Source organism: Brassica napus, chromosome C9, assembly GCF_020379485.1.
Source record: "Brassica napus cultivar Da-Ae chromosome C9, Da-Ae, whole genome shotgun sequence".
Taxonomy (NCBI): domain Eukaryota; kingdom Viridiplantae; phylum Streptophyta; class Magnoliopsida; order Brassicales; family Brassicaceae; genus Brassica; species Brassica napus.
In genome coordinates, this window is record NC_063452.1 from 19,896,537 (window position 1) to 19,909,954 (window position 13,418).

At 39.7% G+C, this 13,418-nt stretch overlaps 3 protein-coding genes across 3 annotated transcripts; 2 read left to right on the plus strand and 1 right to left on the minus strand.

The window, feature by feature from the left end:
- Nucleotides 1-390: 390 nt before the first annotated feature.
- Nucleotides 391-2,043, plus strand: LOC106362894. The gene is made up of 2 exons (XM_013802724.2): nt 391-1,288; nt 1,376-2,043. Exons 1-2 carry the CDS (start codon nt 391-393, stop codon nt 2,041-2,043), a joined length of 1,566 nt encoding a protein of 521 aa, XP_013658178.1.
- LOC125592419 lies at nt 2,008-6,475 on the plus strand. Its single transcript, XM_048767534.1, has 8 exons — nt 2,008-3,087; nt 3,878-4,587; nt 4,706-4,892; nt 4,981-5,184; nt 5,261-5,434; nt 5,509-5,691; nt 5,768-5,881; nt 5,962-6,475. The coding sequence occupies exons 1-8, from the start codon at nt 2,275-2,277 to the stop codon at nt 6,286-6,288; spliced, it is 2,712 nt and encodes a 903-aa protein (XP_048623491.1). The 5' UTR covers nt 2,008-2,274; the 3' UTR covers nt 6,289-6,475.
- On the minus strand, nt 5,632-7,084 carry LOC125592420. The gene is made up of 2 exons (XM_048767535.1): nt 6,667-7,084; nt 5,632-6,211 (listed from the first exon to the last, which is right to left on the minus strand). Exon 1 carries the CDS (start codon nt 6,973-6,975, stop codon nt 6,679-6,681), a length of 297 nt encoding a protein of 98 aa, XP_048623492.1. The 5' UTR covers nt 6,976-7,084; the 3' UTR covers nt 5,632-6,211; nt 6,667-6,678.
- Nucleotides 7,085-13,418: the final 6,334 nt, after the last annotated feature.

Genomic DNA, 13,418 nt, shown 5'->3' on the forward strand with positions numbered 1-13,418 from the left:
GTCATTTCCAAGCTACTTGCAAACCGGCTGAAACAAATTCTTCCGTCAGTAATCTCGAATACTCAATCTACATTTATTCCGGGAAGACTACTGGTGGAAAATGTTCTTATGGCCACCAAGCATATTCAAGGTTACAACTGGAAAAATATTTCCAAGCGCTCTCTTCTCAAGGTTGATCTAAAGAAGGCATTTGATTCTCTTAACTGGGACTTTATTTTGATGCTTCTCAAGGCGCTTTGTTTCCCTGAATCTTTCATCAACCTGATTGCTTAGTGTATCACAACAACCAGGTTCTCGGTTTCAGTAAATGGCGAGCTAGGGGGATATTTTAAAGGTTCTCGCGGCTTGCGTCAAGGTGACCCCCTCTCCCCATACCTCTTTGTCCTAGCTATGGAAGTGTTTGCACAGCTCCTGAACAAGAACTTTCTAAATGGTGACATTGACTACCATCCATCAGCGAATGATCCGGCTATCTCTCATCTAGCATTTGCGGACGACATAATGCTTTTCTTTGATGGAGAACAGAGCTCTCTTCAGCAAATAGCAGCAACCCTCCAGAGCTTTGCTTCTTGGTCGGGTTTACATATGAATAGGGCCAAAACTGAACTGTATCTGGCGGGGTTGAGCCAGACGGAAACCGCAGATTTGGCAAGTCTTGGCTTCTCTCTGGGATCACTTCCTGTCCGCTATCTTGGTCTCCCTCTAATGCATCGCAAGCTCCGCATCTGCGACTACAGGCCACTTATGGACCAGCTTAAAAGGCGCTTCTCCTCCTGGACCTCCTGTGCTCTTTCCTTCGCAGGGAGACGCCAATTACTTAACACTGTCATTGCTGGTACCCTAAACTTCTGGTTTTCATCCTTTGTTCTTCCAAAGGGCTGTATTAAGTCTATTGAATCCTTATGTTCTCGGTTCCTCTGGAATGGAAACATCACTAGTAAAGCGGCAGAAAAGGTTTCTTGGAATGTGGTATGTCTCCCTCGTTCTGAAGGTGGTCTAGGACTTCGAAACCTCAGCATATGGAACAAAACTCTTTCGCTTAAGCTGGTCTGGCTTCTTCACAGTGAGTCTGAGTCACTCTGGGCCTCATCGACTAAACACCACCGACTTAAAAGACTCAGCATTTGGAGCTTAGATGAAAAGAAGCAGGGGTCTTGGATCTGGAAATCTATTTTGAAGCTCAGGCCACTTACTGAAAATTTCATAAGGTGTGAAGTTGGTAATGGGGAACAAGCCAGTTTCTGGTTTGATTTTTGGCTACCGATAGGCCCTTTGATCAACTTGCTGGGTTTTGACGGACCGCGGCAACTTGGTGTCCCCATTCATGCCAAAGTGGCAGATTGTTGCTCCAACACTGGTTGAATTCTGAGACCAGCAAGGTCTCCGCAGGCAGAGCAGCTCCATATCATCTTGTGCTCCGTCCAGCCTCCTTCACTATCATCGGTGCGAGACTGCTACAACTGGTACGTTGATGACCTCTATTTAGACTCTTTCAACACTGCTAGAACTTGGGAATCTGTTAGAGATAGGTCCAGTACTGTTGATTGGGAATCAGTGGTTTGGTTTGGTGGCCACGTTCCAAGACATGCCTTCCACATGTGGGTTACTCACTTGGATAGGTTGCCAACAATATCTCGCATTGCAGCTTGGGACCATAACGTTGAGAATTCTTGTCTCCTCTGCAACGCGCCGGACGAAAACAGAGACCATCTTTTCCTCCGCTGCAGGTTTAGTGAGCGTCTTTGGAAAATGATCATTCGAAGGCTTGGCTATCAACCCTTCTTATTCCACACTTGGACATCGCTTATAGAATGGCTTCGCATGAAGGATTATACTTGCCCTCAGACTCTGCATAAGCTGGCTGCTCATGCAGTCATCTATCACTTGTGGCTTGAGAGAAACAACCATTTGCACAATGCAGTCTTCTCATCTACAGACCGCATCTTCAAGAACATAGATCGTCATATCAGAAACACGATCCTGGCAAGAAGGGGGAGGAAGAAGTTTCACTCTCTTATGTGCACTGGGCTGAGATTCTCTTAGCTATGTGTTAGTGCTGTTGGGTTTTTATAAACTCTTTTAGAAAATCTTGTGATGTTTTTTATCTTTTTTTGGCATCATTTGATTTAGTAGCTTTAACCTTTTGTACATGTACGTTTCATTTTTATGATACTTCACATACTTATCAAAAAAAATATATATATTAGTTAGTTCTGATGGGTAGAATGAGTAAAAGTTTCAGTACATAAAAGGCAAAGGTATATTAGAGCACTCATGATTTATATAATAAGAAGAAAAACAAAATGGTGCAACCCACGTCCTATTCAGGAAAGGTGGTTTTGTTTATTACTCTCACCAAAACATGAACTCCATTACAACCCACAATCAGAACCCCTCTTTATTAAATCACAATCAACAATCACTTTTTCATCCACATCCAAAACAGAAGAAATGGTGTTGGGTCTTCGAACAAAGAGCCGTAGAGACAATGGAGTTTTCGTTGAGTATCTAATCTCAATCAAGGAGCTAAAGCCATGGCCAACGAGCCAAGTCCCTGTACAATGCGTCCTCCTAAAATGGCAGAACGGCGAAAACAGCTTAGGCTCATTTATCGCGGTCGTGGGCAAAGACACGATCATGTTCAACGAGTCCTTTAGGCTAACCTTAACGCTAGAACCCAAAGGTGTGGATGAGAAGAAGTTCCATAAGAATCTTCTTGAACTTCATGTCTACGACGCCAAGAAGAAAGACAAGGGCGTCAAGAACAAGCTTCTTGGCTCGGCCGTGGTCAACCTTTCTGATTACGGCGTGTTGACCAACTTAGTTCCCGTGGGAGCTCCGTTTACTTTCAAGAAAAGCTCGAGGAACGATGCGAACTCTGAGATTTACCTAACCATTGAGCCGGCCGGAGATGATGATGGTTATAGGAGTAGCAGTTCATCGCAGCCGAAAATGAGAGGATCTGTTGATAAAGAAGGTAGTGAGTTTAGTTTGGCGTCGTTGACGGATGACGACGATGATGCTTCGTCGCAGTGTTCGTCTTCACGGAGGGTTTCTTTCTCAGCTACGTGTGATGCTAATCCCATGGTACACATTTCATAATTTTTTTATTTCTAGTTTTTAATCTTTGGATTAGTAACATTGTGTTTAGAAGTGGATCTGAGGTACGCACGTCTATGCTCTAGATTCTTGGATATTTTTATGATTTTGGTCACAAATTTTCTGTTTTAAAAAAGAGAGATATTCTACTCATCAAATACAGATGGCAAAATCACAAGTAGTTTGAATTGCTTAGCACATGTTTTTATTTAAAATGACAATACATGTTTTTAAAAACACAAATATCATGTTACTTTGTCCGATAATACCTTAATCTAATTGATATATGGTATATCTTGTTTATTAAAATTAAAAGCACACGCAAACACACACACACACACACACACACACACACTTCACTTATCTAGCAAATATCTCTCTTTTTTGTAACTGAAGTCGAGCAAATATCTCTAGTATGTTATATTTTTTGAGCTCCCCTGTTTTTACTAGGATAACTAGATATATTATAAATTTAGGTTTAGGCTTTTAGCAAATCAAGATTTGATGATTTGTAACATCTACACCAATTTTTTTTTTGTTGATGATTTGTTTAATTATTGGTATGAGTTAATTGTTTTTATTTCTTCTCTGTTCTCTGAACCTCTTTTTTTTGTTAAAGATCACTATTGTACAGCAAATATTTCACTTTATGATTGTGATAGGCTATCAAATCTGATTTTTAAAAATAATATATGTGATATAAGTACAATAGTAGTGTTTCGTTGGTGCATTCCTGAAGAAGCAAGACTAAATATTTATGAACTGTGAATCAAAACAGAACGCAGATGCGGAGATGAACAAAGATGAGAAGAAAGGTTGGAAACATGTAACGCTTAAGCACAGTAACAACGAGGCAGCACTAGTCTCCGAGATCGAGAATCTACTGAGAGAAGAAGAGAAAAAAAGACATAGCAGTGAGTTAGTGGCTGTGACCGCAGAGAGTGACCAAAAACACAAGAATGATACAATTGCCTCAAAGCTCAAGAAACAGTTCTCTGAGATCAAATCCCTTCCCTCTCCGTTACCTCCAGACGCAGCGAGGAAACAGATGAGACTTCGGACGAACACTCTTGCCTTAGGAAGAAAGACTCTAGGAATGGAAGGTGTGCCAAGACTTAAACAGCTTAAGTCTATTCAGGTGCATTTTGACGGAACCGGTACAAAAACGATCGATGATGATAATCAGAAAAAGGTGAGTGGAGTGAGTAACAAGTTAGGTTTGATAACTCCGCAAGAGTCTAGAACAGAGACGCTTGAAGATGAGCTGAAAGAAGCAGCAGCTCTTGAAGCAGCTGTTTACTCTGTGGTCGCTGAGCATAGTAGCTCCATGAGCAAAGTTCATGCTCCAGCTCGTCGTCTTGCTAGGTTTTATCTTCATGCTTGTAAAGGAAATGGCGGCTCAGATCATTCTAAGCGAGCATGTGCAGCTAGAGCCGCGGTTTCTGGATTGATATTAGTTTCTAAAGCATGTGGAAATGATATTCCAAGGTACATACATAACCATTTCTACTCAGATTTTGTCCTCCTCCATAATATATATTGATGGTTACATGTTGGCATATGATTCTAATGTTGTATGTCTCTATAAATATATATATATACACAGGTTAACATTTTGGCTATCAAATTCGATTGTGCTTAGAGCAACTTTAAGCCGAGGTATAGAGAAACTGAACCTGGTCTCTATTAAACTCGGTTCAGACGAATGGGAAGATCCTCGGGCTTTTCTCGCGGCTTTGGAGAAGTTCGAGTCTTGGATATTCTCTCGAGTTGTTAAGTCAGTATGGTGGCAGGTAATAAAAAAGACCGAAAGTTTCAAAATATTTGTTTTAAAGAGTTATTTCATCAAGCCTTTGATCTGAAATGATCATCACATTGCAGAGTATGACGCCGTATATGCAATCTGCAGCGGTTAAAGGATCGATGTCGAGGAAAGTTTCGGGGAAAAGACGGTTAGGTCATAAGAACCAGGGACTCTATGCTATAGAGCTATGGAAAAGTGCTTTTAAAGCTGCTTGTGAAAGACTTTGCCCACTAAGAGGTTCGAGACAAGAGTGTGGTTGTCTACCTATGCTTGCTAAATTGGTAGGAGACATTAAGCTTTCTAGTTTGGTTTATTAGGTTTCTTGTTATAGCTGCTAAACTTGCTTCTGAAAGCCAGGTTATGGAACAGTTAATCAGTAGACTTGATGTAGCAATGTTCAACGCGATACTTCGTGAGTCAGCAAGTGAAATGCCGACAGATCCTGTCTCTGATCCGATCAGTGACATAAATGTTCTTCCAATTCCAGCAGGAAAAGCAAGCTTTGGGGCAGGCGCAGAACTAAAAAATGCGGTAACTTAGTTAGGCTCTACATGAACAATGTTCATATTACTTTTTGGTATGTAATATGCAATTTGCCATTGCAGATTGGAACTTGGTCTAGATGGCTTGAGGATCAATTCGAGCAAAAGGAAGGCAAATCTGATGATAGCAACAATAAGGAGAAGCCAGAATGTGAAAATTTCAGATTATTCCATCTACTTAACTCGTTAGGCGATCTAATGATGCTTCCATTCAAAATGCTTGCAGACGAATCCACAAGAAGAGAGGTAAGTAGCTACACTACTCACATCTCATTTCTTCTTGTTCCAAAAACACTTTTTGACTAATATTTTTTTCTGAAAGGTTTGTCCAACACTTGGTCCACCAATAATAAAAAGAGTTCTACGAAACTTTGTCCCAGATGAGTTTAACCCGCACAGAATCCCTAGAAGGCTATTCGACGTTCTGAACTCCGAGGTTAGAATAAAAACCGTCTTCACACTACAATAGTCAGTGTGTGTGTCTTTTCTTGACAAACCCTTTTGTCTGAAACTCAGGGTTTGAGCGAAGAAGATAATGGATGCATTATAGTCTTCCCGTGTGCAGCATCACCAACAGTATACTTAATGCCGTCTACAGATTCCATAAAACGCTTCATAGGAGAGCTGAACAACCCATCTTTATCAGAAGTCGGGTCATCGGTATATAAGAAACAATACACGAGTGACGATGAGCTGGATGACTTAGATACATCCATAAACTCTATCATCTCTGCTCCTGGAACAACCAGTTCATCAGAGTGGATGCCTAAAGGATACAGACGCAGAAAGACTGTAAGATATCAACTCCTTAGAGAAATATGGAAGGAAGATGGATTACAATGACTCTTCTCCTTTTTTTGTCTTGGCTATATATATCTTATGATGAAAACAATTCTTAAGTTTCTTGGTTGACATGTATGTATATCAAGCTGCTACTTTGTAAACTCTATTCTTGATATCCTAAATGATTAGCCTAAAGAAGCTAACCTTTTCAATCTTTTATATCACAACACATAAACACAATCAAGAAAGTTATATATATATTTATTCTTAACTATTTCTACTACTTATTTTTCTGAATGAATTTTAAATTTATTCATCACAAAAACTACTATTTCTATTTCGGATTCAAGCAATTCATATTTCTCTTTCTGTGAAACAAAAGGACATATAATCAACTTACAATACAGACATAGAGAGAAGAGAAGAGAAGCAATTTACAAATCTTTGGAATTAGAAAGGGCGACTCGGCGGCCGAACCGTGATCTGAACCGGTAAAGGTGTACCGGTTCCGGTACCTCCGCAGTTGCTACAAGCCGCCCGACCAGAACCGGAACACCTGCGACATCCAGTATCTCCATCAGACCATCGAGAGCAGAAGCACGTGACACGTCCCGTACCGTTGCAGGTCGGACAACGAGGGAAAGGACCACCGGCCATAGGCTTTTGGTCAAGAACCGATTTGACTAAAACCGCGCCGGCTAAGACGCTAAGACCGGTGGCTAGCTGGGTGATGGCAAGCGGACCCATTGTGTTGAAGAGAGAGAAAAAAAGGTTGCGAATTTTGGGGATAACGCAAAGGTAGAATCGTGGAGAGATTGAACAAGAGAGACCGTCCAAAGAAAGGAAAGATATTTTTTTTTCCTTTTGGTTTTCAGACAAAAATGTGGTCTTTAATTTTGTATTTATTTAAGTTAATTTTCAAAAGTGATAGATAGGCGGTGTCCTGTCCAGCCGGGGTTAGTTTCGGGTCGATTCGGTTTTCCAAGCACAGATTAACGAGATGTATTCAACTAAAAAAAATTAAAAAAAATTGGAAGGAAGGTGGAGCAGAACGTGCAGAGAGGGAGGGCCAAGACTTCATGAAGCTCCTGCTAAACTGGGGACTATGGGAGATACAATACAAAGGCAATCCCTTATCGTGGGCGGGGAGAAGATGTAATGATCTAGTACAATGTAGATTGGATCGATCTGTAGCAAATCAAGAATGGTTAAATGTTTTCCCACAAGCCACCACCTTCTATCTCCAGAGAGTCTGTTCGGATCACAGTCCTATTCTCACCTCCTTGGACGGTTTACAAATGAAGAAGAGGTTTTCTTTTAGATATGACCATAGGTGTGTGAGAAGAGATGGTTTTGGAGGTAGTGAACAACAGTTGGAGGAGTAACGCGAATGGTCAAGCAGGTTTGATGTCTAAGATTGCGGTTTGTAGGAAGGCCATCTCCAACTGGAAAAGACAAGCGAAGCCAAACTCGGCTGTGCGTATCCAGGAGCTCCATTACAAGATCGATGAGGCTTCACGACAGGAGAACTACAGACTGGAGGAGTTCCAAAAACTCAAAAAGGAACTGGACGAGGAGTATTATAATGAAGAGTTGTTCTGGATGGAGCAGAGCCGCCTGATTTGGCTAAGATCAGGGGATAAAAACACCAAGTTTTTTCACGCTGTTACCAAAAACAGGAGAGCCCAGAGCAGGATCAAAAGCCTCATAGATGAGGAAGGTAATGAGTGGTTCTCAGAGGAAGATCTTGGGAGAGTGGCTGAGAATTATTTTAAAAAGCTCTTTGCGTCGGAAAGTGTGGGGTTTGAATTAGAGGAGTGGTCAGAGATTCCAACCATGCTGTCCCCTAGCCAAAATCTGATGGCCCCAATAACGAAGGAAGAAGTTAGGAAAGCGGTGTTTGAGATAAATCCAACTAAATGTCCAGGACCAGATGGGATGAATGGATTCTTCTTCCAGCAGTTTTGGGAAACCAACGGCGACGATATTACAGCCACGATACAGAGATTCTTTGAGTCTGGTGATCTGGAGGAGGGGCTGAATAACACGAACATCTGTCTGATCCCAAAGTCCTTGACGGCCAAGAGTATGAGTGAATACAGACCAATCAGCCTCTGCAATGTGGCGTATAAGATAGTCTCCAAGCTTTTGGCAAAGAGAATGAAGAAAGTCCTACCAAGTGTGATCTCTGAAACACAGGCAGCTTTCGTGGAGGGGAGGCTGATCTCAGATAATATTCTGGTTGCACATGAGCTGCTGCACGCCCTTAGTTCAGACAATAAGTGCTCGTCGGAATTCATCGCCATCAAAACAGATATATCCAAAGCATATGACCGAGTAGAATGGTCATTCCTGGACAAGGCGATGCAAGGACTGGGCTTCTCAGATGCATGGAGGAAACTCATTATGAGCTGTGTCTCATCAGTTAGGTACCAAGTTCTGATCAACGGGGAGGCCTACGGAAGGATCATACCAACGAGGGGGTTAAGGCAGGGGGACCCTTTGTCTCCTTACCTATTTGTCATCTGTACAGAAATCCTTGTTCAGATGTTAAAGCTAGCAGAGAAAAAGAAAAGCCTGTCTGGTCTCAGGGTAGCAAGAAGAGCCCTTCCTGTTTCATACTTATTGTTTGCCGATGATAGTATGCTATACTGCAAAGGTACAGATGAGAATGAGCTGAATACGGTAGTGAATATCCTCCATCAGTATAGCTTGGCGTCAGGGCAAAGGATCAACTACGACAAATCGAGTGTGAGCTTTGGAAAAAACATACCAGCAAGTAAAAGGGAGGAGATCAAAAGGCGGCTTGGTATTGAGAAAACAGGAGGGAGCGGGCTTTATCTGGGCTTGCCGGAATCATTTGGAGGCTCTAAAGTATCCATACTTAGCTACTTGAAGGAGAATTTGAATAAGAAGGTTCATGGTTGGCAAACAAAGTTCCTTTCTCCAGCCGGTAAAGAAGTCCTCCTTAAAGCAGTTGCGATGGCTCTCCCTACATACACTATGGCTTGTTTCCTGCTTCCTAAATCAATATGCCAGCAGATAATGTCCATTCTATCAGATTTTTGGTGGAGGAATAGTCATGAATCGAGAGGTATGCATTGGAAAAGTTGGGAGAGTCTATGTAAACCAAAGAGTGGTGGCGGTTTGGGATTTAAAGACTTGGAGGCTTTTAATATAGCCCTTCTCGGGAAGCAGTTATGGAGGTTGTTAACCAACAAGAACTCTCTGGTGTCAAGAATCTTTAGAAGTAGATACTTCAAAAATTCTGATCCCCTGAGTGCCCCACTCGGTTCTAGACCCTCTTATGCTTGGAGGAGTATACACGCAGCACAAGGTCTGGTTAAACAAGGAGCAAGAATGATGATAGGTAACGGGAGAGATACCAAGGTTTGGCAGGACAGGTGGCTTGGGAGCAAACCAGCCTCACCGGCCCTATCTATGCGTATGTGCAGTGAAGGTGATAAACTGCGAGTCTCGGAGGAACTAATGGTAAGCGACCTAAGGTGTGATAGTGGTCGAGATTGGAATCATGTCTTGTTGGATAAGATGTTTGCACCAGAGACTCGAGAACAGATCAAGAAAATTCACCCAGCAGGAAGAAGTGGCACCGATACTTATTCTTGGGAGTATAGCAAGTCAGGTCACTACACGGTGAAATCAGCTTATTGGGTTCAGGTTAATGTGCTGGATGCCAAGGAGAAGGACTCTATAGTGCTACAACCCAGTCTGGATGGCATTTACCAACAAGTATGGAGTATCGAAACAAGCCCCAAAATTCGTCATTTCCTGTGGAGGTGTCTCAGTAACGCATTACCAGTTGCTGATAATATGGTGCATCGCCATATAGCGAAAGACAAGAGATGTAGTAGGTGTGGAGAGGAAGCAGAAACAGTGAACCACCTACTCTTTTTGTGTCCGTATGCACGTCTAGTTTGGGCTATGGCAAATGTACACATCCCACCAGCAGGAAGATGGTCTGACTCCTTCTTCTCTAACCTTTATTGGGTCTTAAATCTGAAAAAAGAGTACCCAAAGGAGGAGATAGAGGAGGACCTCATCCCCTGGCTGCTATGGAGATTGTGGAAAAACCGGAATGAGTTCCTCTTTAGGAGTCGAGAGTATACAGCGCCTGCTACTGTGGTGAAAGCACGTGAGGACGCGACAGCGTGGAGGAGCAGAGAAGAGGTTAAACCAGTGGAGGCCAAAACACCCACTTTGGAAGCACCAACCAAGAGATGGACTCCACCTCAGGCTACAAGGCTCAAGTGTAATACTGACGGCTCATGGAAGCAAGAGACTGGGGAGGGAGGAGTTGGTTGGGTACTGAGAGATAGTATGGGGAATCTGATGTGGGCGGGGGCTAAGAGAATCACTGGAATGGGGTCTGAACTAGAAGTAGAGGCGGAAGCTCTGCGTTGGGCCGCTCAGGTTCTGACTGGATTTGGCTATCGGAATGTCACCTTTGAAACTGATTCTCAGGTTCTCTCGAAGATGTTGAGTGGAGAGGAAGCAACCTGGCCGAGAGTGAGACCGTTCATTCAAGAGATAGGTGCATCCGTTTCAGGAATGAATGAGGCGGAGGTGGTTTACTACCCAAGAAGTGGTAACAAAGTTGCAGATAGAATAGCGAAGGAGACTGCTACGTTTACGTCCTTTGTCCCTAAGCTGTATTCTATTGTGCCTAGTTGGTTGTTTGCTTGTATGGAGGTTGATAAGTCAGTTGTAGAACATTGAATTGGCTAATGAGAAGTAGTTGTTGAGTAAAAAAAAAAATTAAAAAAATTGTAATAAAAAGACAAATCTACAGTTATTCTTTTTTTTTTTTAATATTCAAACTTAATAAACTACACCAATCCAGCAAAGATAATAAACTTTTCCGGAGCCAACATCCAGCATAGTACACATTAGTATCTTGATTCAAGGAATAGAAACATAAAGAGAAATAAGAAACCTAAGGCAAGAAATAAACACATACCACAAAAAACTTCGAGAGCTGAGAAATATTATCACAAAAGTGAAGCAAAAATGTAAGGGAAGCCGGGTTGAACGAGAAGGTGGTGAAGTTTAGATTATTAGGTGATAGAAAAGCTCCAAGAGAAGTTCCTCAAAAGGAACAATGAGTACCAGTAACTCAAGAACAAGCTTCAACTAGGGGAAGCCATGAGAACAAGGATTTACACCCGAGCAGTCGACGAAGAATTCGGTTGACAATCAAACTATTCAAAGACTGAACGCGATTACCAAAAAATCCGGAAAAACCTGTCGGTTAAAAACTAAGGAACAACACAACTTCACAACACAGATGCTTCACACTGAATAATAGACAAGAACAACAAAGGTCAAGCGAACCCTCATCAGTCATCAGAGACTAAACCTGACGAGCGAGAATACGCCACAATGGACATATGACAGAACCAAAGACCACAGCAGGGAGACCCTAACCAAAGTACTAATTAAGTCACCACCCAAAACTGCCTCAAGACCATCATACTCCATAAAGCTAACGAGATCTTGTTGACAATCCAAAGACCACAGCAGGGAGATCATTCTTACTAAATTTGACATTTTATAAAATACTTTCACATATCGAACATATTTTTTTAGTTAAAAAAATCAAAATTCAAATTTCTTTGTTTTAGGTGATATTCTAGAGTAATAAAAAAAATCGCTTTAAACTCTGCAATTCACTAAAATAATCTAAAACCCCGTTAAAATCAAATCATTTCGAATTTTAGATTGAATATACCCAAGTTACATTCAGATATATTATAGAAGTTTCTGTTTTAGTTTGGGTTTATTCAAATTATTAAATTATGTGAAAAAAAAAACTGAAAACCTTTTGCATCCATAAAACATTTATGTAGTTTTAAATCGGGTTTAAGTAACCTGATACATTCATTTATTTTGTAAATATACTCATTTAACGTAAAATGTTGGATTTGTAATTGTCAGTGACCGAGATCATTGACCAAGAACAAAGATTTGGTTATAAAAGCCTCTTACAAACCAATCACAACTCTTAACGATAACACATTAGGGTAGGCGTTCACATACCCATTTGAGGTTCGGTTCGGGTCAATTTTGGTTTTTGGGTTCAAAGATTTCAGTTCTATTAGGTATTTTTAAATTTCGGTTCAGGTTCGGTTCAGATATTTGCGGATTCGGTTCGGGTACGGATAACCCATTTAAATTATTTTAAAATTTTTAAAATTCATATATACTTTAAATTTCTCAAAATCTATAAACAAAATAATATATCTCCTAAACTATATTTGAGAAGTGATTTGTATATGTGTCATCACTATATTAACTTTCACAAAAAAATGATGACATAGCTTAAAAGAAATATGACATGGCATAAATCTAATTGTGACGTGTAAAATTTACTATATTTAGATTTATGTTTTTGGTAAGATTTCTTAAATATAATAATGATGATTTTCTATATACAGATTTGTATTTTTGGAAAAGTTTCATAATATAGTAATAAATAATAAATTTTGTATCAAAAATATTTTTTCTCAGTAAATATTCATTTGGGTAAGATTTTATGATACCTAATAACTTTTCTATATCTATTAAAATAATATGTTTTTATATATAAATAATAATTACGAATATTAAAATTTTACATCAATTTATGAATCATATTTTTATTATTAAAATAAGTGTAGTTTAAAATATATTTTATCAAAGTATATAAGTTATTTTTATTTAATGTATATATTATTAGAAATAATTTATATATTTAAAAATAGACATATTTAAAAATGGTAATTAAATAAAGAATAATATATTGAAATAACTTTATAAATTTCAATTATTTTTATCAAAATTTAAATAATGCAAAATTAAAAGGTCAAAGTAAACTTGAATAAATCAAACTAAAAACAATTACATTATGGTTTTATTTTTAAACTAAGAAAAGTAAAATAGAAAAATAGAAAATTTCATTTATATATAATATTTTTAAATATTTTATATTTGCGCATGACGCAGGAAAACTCCTAGTTACATATAAATTTGAATAACATATGTCAAATTGCCTAAAATTAACGTATAAATTGGTTTGGTTTGAATATTGGAATTGAGAATCAATATATATTTTAAGTATTGTTAGTGTTTTGAGTATACTTTAGCTATTTTAGACATGTACTTTTGACTATTTGTGTATATTTATAAGTATT